Source organism: Cinclus cinclus, chromosome 2, assembly GCF_963662255.1.
Source record: "Cinclus cinclus chromosome 2, bCinCin1.1, whole genome shotgun sequence".
Taxonomy (NCBI): Eukaryota; Metazoa; Chordata; class Aves; order Passeriformes; family Cinclidae; genus Cinclus; species Cinclus cinclus.
Window position 1 is genome coordinate 100,680,589 of NC_085047.1, and position 9,184 is coordinate 100,689,772.

The following is a 9,184-nucleotide window of genomic DNA, read 5'->3' on the forward strand; positions in this document are numbered from 1 at the left end:
CCCATGTTCTCCTCCCCACTTTCAGTGCAAAAGAGATGCCTATAAATTTGCATGAATCCAAAACTGAACTAAGAACATCATCCTAAATTGAGGTAGCACATTGAACTAAGTTTCCTCCCAAGAACTTCAGAAAGAAACTGAAGAGTTTTAAGAGCAATGTCTCTGTCAGCAAGCACTAAAACCGTTGGTGACCAACACATTCTTCTCTCTCCACTTGAGAGGTTTAAGAGTTTGGAAGTTCTTCTTTAACTCTTCTTTTTTTCCCAAAAATATACTGTTTAGTCCATGCACCCTTAGGTCCTGTAGCATCTACTGCAACATCAATAATGGAATCTGGAGTCATCCACCTCAGAAATGCCAAGAGAAGGAAGTTCAGAACAGCAAAAAAAGCAAAAATACACCCAGTCACTGGGCCACAGTGAGTCATTAGTCTGTCAAGTCGCTCCTTCATTGGTAAAACCACCTCATCTGCAACTCTGTCATACACCTAAATGGAAAGGAGACAAAGTAACATCTTAAAAACACCTTGCTTCTACCTCAAATCAGGCAGTACTCTGATATCACCACGCAAAATAAATGATCTGCTCTTAGCTACCAGATGAGACAAATATTACCCCCAAAAAGCTCTGCAGATCCTAAGTGCTGATTTATGAGTCTTCTTCTAGATATTTCATTAATGTATTTAAGGAGAAATATGAAACATTCTCTTCTTTTACACACTTCAGAAGTATTTCATTAACTAGGAAGGCTGCATAATTTGTCTCTCATGTAATATTATACAGAAACGGTTGGGAGTTTTAATTAATTAAATGGGTTCTAATCTCATATTCACATCAGTCCTAGGAAGAGCCTAAACATGCAATTACTGGATTTTCAACACAAAGATGGATGAACTCATAGGTGAGTTTGGCATTATTCCAAATTTTTGTATTGAACAATGAAGCAAATCATAATAGGCTCCTGATTTTTGCTTAAAGAAACACTAGTTCAATTACTGCACACAGTAAATACATGCTACCAGTAACTCATTGCAGCCAACTACAAACCCACTACAAACCACTCCAAATAAGCTTGAAGGACAGTTTTTTCCTTAAGAATGTTTCAGACTCCATTCTACAGGCAACTTCACAATTTGCTAACAAACAACTCTTTCTTTACAATTTAATATCTATGCATACTTCTAGCAATTCTATAACCATTTTCCTTCATGAAGTACGGGTGGGTTTTTTTCAGAACAGGCTATATAAAGCTACCTCAAATCTAGGCTAACGTCTGTAAAAACTTTGCAATTCAAATGCTGCTTGCAGTTACAAAATCATAAAGTGAATTATACTGATGGCACTTGAAAATAATAAAATAAACTGGCTGTACACAGCACTTTGAGGAGGCTTGTGAGAGATATATAGTTGAGTGCAGTATAATCTAAGTAAGAGGCATGGGGTTCAGCCACTCTCTGCCCCCTAAAACACAGGGGGTGAAGTCAGAAGTAACACATCTCCACAGGTGTTTGTAATATTACTGCAGCCAACATTCTTCACTAAAGGCAGAGTTTTTATCCTGAAGTGCAGTTCTAGATCTGAAATATGACTACAAAACTATGAAAATAAATTACAATCACAGCTTATGTAAACCCATCTGTGTTCAGCCTTCCAGCACTGAACTACCTCTCATAATTTTAAACTACTTGTTAGCACATGGCAAACTTCGTCATGAACTGTCTTCACCTTGTCACACACCTTACGTAGCACCTTTTCCAGTTATGCCAGAAAAGTTGCTTCATGTGAAGACATGAATAAATAAATGAGTAGAAATGAACTACAAATCTAGGCTTTTCTTCACAATATTTACCAGCAATTGTGGCATGTTAGAAAACAGAAATAGAAAAAATATCACCTATCCAGGAATGTGTTTGGGGGGAAAAAAAACATTTTCTGAACCTCTTAAAACCATGTATGTTTGACAGGAAACATGCTGAAAAATTACACTGAATATTACACAGTGAATGTGCATAGTAGTATTTCAAAGCAAGATTTTTTTCAGAAATGTACTTTCAGAGAATTTAAAAGAAGTGAATACATACTTTCTCAGTTCTCTCTGCTACATTCCTCCACGTATAAAATGTCTTTACTTCATTATGAACAGTTTCTGGAGATGGCAGAGTTCCTGATCTGAGCTGGGCAATAGCTTTTTCTAGTCCATCACACAAAGACTTCACAGAGGGCTCACACAAAATGATGAGATTTTCTGGAAGTACCTCTGGAATCCCACCAACTCTTGTACTCACCACCTTTGAAACAAACAAAAGAAACAGCACATATGCAACAAAAAATGAAACTGTGTAATGATAATGCTATTACATTTTTTAGATGAAGCTATTTAAAAGAATAGGAAAATATAATGGCTTGAGAACTTGACCCATATATGAACTACAGGTGTAAACCCCAGAGAAGACAGAGCATAGCAGATTACATTCAGCATTTTCCAGAATGATTCTTTGGTGCCGTGATGAAACAGAACACATGGTCTAATGAGAGGTTATGAGACACCTTTCCTGAAGGTGCTTGCCACAGTACACAAGTAAACCTGTGTAACCAGATTTTGGACATTTCCTCCATAGTATCTCAAAAAAAACTGTTACCTCTATTTCCAGAGGTTAATTTTACCACATACTTAAAATTTCAGTTTCCTAGGTTACAGAACACTTACAAAAAACTTGTTTTTATTAAACTGAATTATTATTTTTAAACAAAAATCAGAAGTTACTAAGACTCACATTGTGCAATCACCTCTAAACATTGGGCAATAAGAAACTGCAGAACTTCCTCACCTCTAGAGAAAAGAGATGGCAAGGGAATAACTTCAACTAGGTAGTAACTGCTGTCAAAGGATACTGAAGTAAAGAAAAAAACTGAAGTCACTCACATTTTCTATACTTACTATAAATTAGGTACTCTTATCAGTCTGTCTTTTTAATAAGATTTCTTTAAATTTTAATGTGAAACTCTAATTCTTTATGGGTATTGACTACACTTCTTGAGTTGTCAGTCGAGTTGTAAATTTGTTAGAAAGGGCCTTTACTGTTTTCTCTCTCCCCAACTTATCTTGAATCCTTACATTGTAAGGCAAGTTTTCTGCAGCTCCTTTCAAAGTACTGTCTAAGCAAACCTTTGTGAACATCAACTACCCCAAAATTCTTTAAAGGAGAACATAAAAAATGGTATTTTGGAGAGGCAGTCTGGCTAGTTCAGAGAACTGAGAGCAGATCTACACGTTATTCCCTGTTCCGCACAAAATTCTTCTTGGAGCTTAAGCAGTTTCAGTTAACCCTTCTGTCTCAGCTTCCAGGTGATCTGTAAATGGGGATAACATTTGCTTACCTCCATCAAGACAGCCTCAGATGAAATCAAATGTTATAAGCACATATTATTTCATTGTGAAATTTGTTTAAAATGGACACATGCTTTCTAGACATTGAGTTTTTTGGGGTTTTTTTACCTGTAAACCACAGCTTGCTGCCTCCACAATAGCCATACAAAAGGCCTCAGTAAGGGAAGTGTTGAGAAAAATGTGCCCCTGGACCAAGACATTCCTAACATCCTGGTGTTCCAAGCCTCCTAGAAGACGTACCCTGCACACAAGAGGAAAAAAAAATGAACAAAAAAAAAAACAGAGATAAACACTAGATTTGGACCACAATAATGCTGTACAGTGTTACACATATTCTGGAAAAGGTACCAATGGTTCACACTTGTATAGGGAGAAAACAAAGACAGGCACCTCAGTTTAGTTTGCTCTAATCTTTTCCAGCAATGGAGAAATAAAATATTCTGGTTTTTTATTGTCACACTGAAAGAAACTTCTGAAAATAAAGTTGGTGGGAGAAGTTGCTGTTTTAATGACATTTTCCTCCAGAACTTTGCTACTGAGCCTTCTAGTTCTCCAAGAAAAAATGGCTTAATTCAGTTAAGATTTGTCAAATTTAATAAAGATTGGTCAAATGCATCATCTGAATTTTCAATGTGAAGTCTGACCAGTCTGAGACCGACAAGGGAAAAAGCTTTTAAGATATAATGATCAGGACCTATCATCTTGAAGAGATACTGGAAAACAAGAAAGGTTAAAATGAGAATGTTACTGACAATTTTAATTGGGGAAATTACCAATTAAAGTACAAAACACACAACAAAAAACCTAGAAAAGAAAATGAACAATTGAGAACACGAAACGGCTCTTGATGAAGAAAACCCCAGAGAAATACATAAATGCATATGTATAATGGCAAAATTCTGGTAACACAGTAGCACCAGGGAATATGTTTGTAGTACTACAAGAACACATGTGAGACAAGCACTGTGTTAGGAGTTTCATAGCGAAATAATAAATTACTAGCAGTCATCATCACATGCAATGGCACAAATTAGCTGTTAAAACCTGATGCTTTATGAGATCCAAGCATTACGGTTGCAGAGAGGAGTATGATAAATTTATATCTAAGTCAGCTTTCCATAGCTTCAGTGAAGGCTCATTCAGGGCCTATTCACAGAAATATAAATTAACTTTCTGGACCATAGTCCAGCTCTCCAAGTGTCTGGTTTATCTGCCTTGCATTTAGGCCTCCAGCCTGAAGTTTTGGGGTTTATCAGGGGGAAGGAGGCAGGCAGACAGTTCTTCAGCCCTGAAGAACCTTGCAGGGTCACAGACACACACAGAACAAACCTGTCATGTAGCTGGTATCTCTCCCGGACTTCTTCCAGTATGATTCGTTTTGGTCCTTCTCCTCCGACTAAGAAATGTAACTCTGGATATTTCTGACAGAGCTCAGGAATTATACCACTAAGCAAATCAATACCTAAGAACAGAAAATTCAGGGCAAGCCATTATTGTATTTGATTTCAGAACTTCTCATGGTGCAGCCCACATCTACAACTATATTCAAGAGTAGAAGGAGTGAAAAAAAAAACAGTCTCTTAAAGACAGTTAAACTGTTGTACACAAAAATATGAAAAGAAAGACAACTTGTGACCTCTTAGGAGACAAATATGAAAATAAAATACTTAAGTTGCTGTCACTTCATTAAATAAAAAACAATTAAAATATTTCTAACAAAATATATGGATTAGGCCCTAAATCTTATGTCCAACATGAGCCAATCCTTCCATTTTATAAATTGCAGTTTTCAGGGTCTTCAGTATTACAAAGGAAACACAGCTTGGAACCCAACATATACAAAAACAAATGTACATTTCTTCTTTTTGAGATCACAAATACAAAAGCTCAGAACAGCCACCTCACCACTCCCAGAGAAAATTCCAACTGTACCGTAGATACACCTTAATTGATACCTGACCAAGACCGTTCCAAAGAAAGAAAACCGAAACAAGCTTACACTTGATCCCCCATTACCTTTTCTGTAAACAAGTCTGCTGACAACAACAATTGTTATCGTGCTGTCATCCCTCCTCGAGGGGTCTGGAGTGAAGTCCGTGGGATCGACAGCGTTGGGGATGACAGAGACTATTCGAGGGTCCAAGGCTGCTCGCAACACCGTGTTCTCCTTACTCGTGTAGGAGACGCAGATGATGTGGTTGGTGTCACACAGGGACACCGTCAGCAGCTTGTTGGTCAGCACCGAGCTGACATCCGCGAACCCAAAGAGGGAGTGGTCCGTGAACACGGTCCGCAGCCCCATGGTCTTGGCGTGGAACAGGGCGTCGTGGGCCATGGCGGAGAAGGAGCTGTGGGCGTGCACGATGGTCACCCGCTCCCGCACGAAGATGTATCTGAGCAAGGGCAGGCTGTGGAAGAGCGTCGTGGCCGTGGACTGGTTGTACATCACCTTCAGGGGCAGGTAGTAGACTTTCAGCCCGCTAGTGAGGTAGCGGACGCCCTTGCGGTGACCGTAGGCGTGGGTGACCACCAGGACCTTGTGGCCGCGCTCGATGAGGCACTGTGACAGCTGGTACACGTGGCTCTCCACGCCCCCCATGTTGGGGTAGAAGAAGTCCGACACCATGCACACGCTGTGCGCCGCCGGGCCTCCGCCCTCCATCCCGGGCCCGCTCCTGCCGGGGGAAGGACCACAAGGCGCCATCACTCGCCGGCGGCCGCCCGCGACGACCCCCGGCCCCCCCAGCGTCGGCGGCGCCGCCGGGCCCACCATGCGTTCCGCGCGGGCCGCACGCAGGGAGGGGCGGCGCCGCGGCCCTTTCAGGAGTCCAGTCACCGCGGCGGCCGCCCCAGGTGAGCGCGGGTGGCGGTGAGGGCTGGGGAACCGAGCACGTACCTCTCGGCGGCCGGGGCTCCCTGCGCGCTGCCCGGCGCCATGTCCCCATTTCCCGGTCACGGCGGCATCGCGCCCGCGCGGGGCGGCGCCGCAGCCAATCACCGCCCGTCACTGCGTCACGCGGGAAAACGAGCGCCAATCGCTGCGCCGGACGCTGACAGGCACCGCCCCTTCCCCGCCCCGCTCCCGGGATCCCGCCCCGCTCCCGGGGTCCCGCCCCGCTCCCGGGATCCCGCCTTGATCCCAGGATCCCGCCCCGGCTCCCGGCCCCGGCTCCCAGCTCCTTATCCCGGGATCCCGGCCTTCTCCCAGCATCGTATCCCGGGACGTCGCACCTCTCCCACCCCTCTCCCCCTTCCCTATCCCGGGATCCTGCCCCGCTCCAGGCACCGAGGGCTCCGGGCTAACAGCAGCGGTGTCCGTGCTGTGTTGGGAAGCTCGTCCCGGACGCTTGTTGTCAAAAAAGTGTAGTACGGAGCTACTGGAAAAACGTGACCTAAATGCCGTATAGGGATGGGATTGCCTCAAAATTCCAAAGGCTGGCCCCAGTGGGGAAGCTCTTCTGCTGTGTTTGGCCTAGTTACAGCTGGGGCTTCTGAAATGTTCTAGACTCTTCTGCCACAAGTGCTGAAAGCTTGCTGTCTCTAAATGAAAATAAATTTAAAAACCATGGTTTTCATAGACGGTCCAGGGGGTGGAGCACTGGGGAAGGACCTGGGTTGGCATCACTTGGCTATGTATTCCTGGTCTTCTCGAGGAGCCTTACCATCAGCCTTTTTTTGCAGCTCCAACACTGTCCTGACTGCTGCTAGCTGCCAAAAGGAGTGTTCATGCCTTTCCTGTATGTTCCCAAAATTATGTTTGGCAGCATCTTTTTCTTGCCAAGATTTCTGATATGAATTCTGTCACATTTGAGTCTGACATGACTCCTACGCAAATGTGCTTGTTGTGAGTGACAGTACAAGCTGACCTAGGCTGGAATGCTGGCTGGATTCCTGTTAGACTGAAGCTTGGACAGATGTGGTTTGGAGGCACTGATCCCAGGAAGGACTAAAGAGGAAATCAAGCACTTCATTCTGGGGACTGAAAGATGTAAAAAACTCTGCTGTGTTGAATAAGAAAAGCATGCTCAATGATTGAATTTTTCTCTGATTGACTGTGTTCAGAAAGGTAGGACCAGCACTGGCAAATCTGATTTCATCATCAGGTGCTCCTCTGGCATGTTAAGAACCTGAATTTCAGGAAGAGAAGCTGACTGTGAGACCATCAAAGGGGAAGCTTCTCACCAGCTACAGCAGGGTGTGAAAGAAGAAGAGTTTGAGAAACAGGAGGTTGTAGGGATCCTAGTTCTCCAAAGAAACTGTAGCCTGAGTGTAAACCTGCAGCCTTGAATTGCATCTAGGAAAAATCCACCAAAGTAGTGCCAGGAGAAGGAGGAATGCACTTGGGGGTTCTCCATGGCAGCACCCCTTGTGGGCTCTGATAAATGTTGGTGGTGACCTCCCTTGCTGTCACACTGCCCTGAAGAATCAAGTTGTCAAGTCACTCCAATTTTAGCTATGAGGAAAACAATGCTTATGGTTTTAATTATTTTGATTTTTTTTTTTTAGGTTATCTCTTCATGTATGTTCTCTAGAGAAGTTGTAATTCTTGGTATGCAAACTGTTGAACTCTGAAGAGAAATCATAACTCATATATGACGTAGCAGCCCCTTTACTTTCCTGGCAGTTGGCCATAGGCTCTGGATGTCTTTCTGAAGGAGATCAGAGATGGTGGCCAACCTTCATGCCTTTGGCCTGGCATGTTGTCTTTGGTGATCTGACATCTGTGTTCTTCATTAAATCTGTCTAGTCAGGCTTAATGTAATTCCTGACAGTGGTCCAGTAAATCCCCCTGTATCAGCAGCTTTCTGTTGTCATGTTCAAGGGAACTCGAAAAATGTGTCTACCAAGAAGCCTAAGAAAAACCTTAATGGAAAGGAAAGGAGTCTTTGCCACTTCCAAGCTGAAAAAGGTGCTGCTAAATTTTGTCTCCGCAGCTGGTTCACAAGGATGGGATAACATTCACTTTTCACTGGCTGTGGTGTTGTGTATTCATGAAAGTGTCACAGACCCTGGTCATATCCAGAGCCTATCTTGCCCTGATCTGAGGTGAAGCTAATATTGAAGGGACCAACAGCTGAAGAAAGAATTACATTTTCTTACTTTCTAAATCCTGAACTCAGTATATTCACTCCCTCAGAGTACATACAAGGTCAGAGCGAGACTGTAGGATAAATAGAATAGAGAGTAAAGATGTAAAACTGTGACAGCAGAGTAATTACCACTTGCAAGGTTGGTCCTTGAATGCTCTCTAAAACATCTCATAAATTGAGTTAATGGACAGAGAAGATGGAGGACACTCAAGGAGACTCCTGTGTCTTTGTTCAGGTAGCAGATGCCACAGTGCCTCAAGGAGACCTCTTCAGTGTTCTCGAAAATATAGGAACACTTTCTGCCAAATACTCTGTGCTTTCAGCTCGCACTCAGCATCCTCTCAGGCTGAATTTGCCACTCTATCCCCCAGCCTGTTGGATGACGTTGCTCTTATTCCATGTCTCTATGGAGCAAAGACTGTCACTATTTGGTGAAATGGCTTTGTTGTGTGATGTAAGCTGGTTTATTAAATTAATGCATTTATTTACACTCAACAAGCCTAAAGCATGCACATTTATTATTAGAAACAATAGTAATTGACAAAAACTAGCTATCAGTTATTCAGAGTACTTCACACAAGAGCTGTGAAGCAGTGCTGCTCTAGAACCTGATGCTGTGATAAGGGGGCCATAGCGCTCCTGGTAATCTTGTGATGTGGAATAGTGGTGTGAGACTGCATAACTTGCTTGAATTGAAGAACATTTTC

General features: G+C 43.0%; 1 protein-coding gene across 1 annotated transcript; it reads right to left on the minus strand.

Moving 5' to 3' along the window:
• Window positions 1–223: 223 nt before the first annotated feature.
• On the minus strand, window positions 224–6,324 carry PIGA (phosphatidylinositol glycan anchor biosynthesis class A). The gene is made up of 6 exons (XM_062515130.1): window positions 6,284–6,324; window positions 5,404–6,062; window positions 4,717–4,849; window positions 3,496–3,628; window positions 2,081–2,287; window positions 224–487 (listed from the first exon to the last, which is right to left on the minus strand). The coding sequence occupies exons 1-6, from the start codon at window positions 6,322–6,324 to the stop codon at window positions 224–226; spliced, it is 1,437 nt and encodes a 478-aa protein (XP_062371114.1).
• Window positions 6,325–9,184: the final 2,860 nt, after the last annotated feature.

Coding starts and splice junctions, on each gene's coding strand:
- PIGA (XM_062515130.1), bottom strand. CDS start 6,324: ATGGCGCCGGGCAGCGCGCAGGGAGCCCCGGCCGCCGAGAG. Junction 4,850..5,403: donor CAGACTTGTTTACAGAAAAG/GTAATGGGGGAT, acceptor TTCTGTTCTTAG/GTATTGATTTGCTTAGTGGT. Junction 488..2,080: donor TAGCAGAGAGAACTGAGAAA/GTATGTATTCAC, acceptor CTTTCCATTTAG/GTGTATGACAGAGTTGCAGA.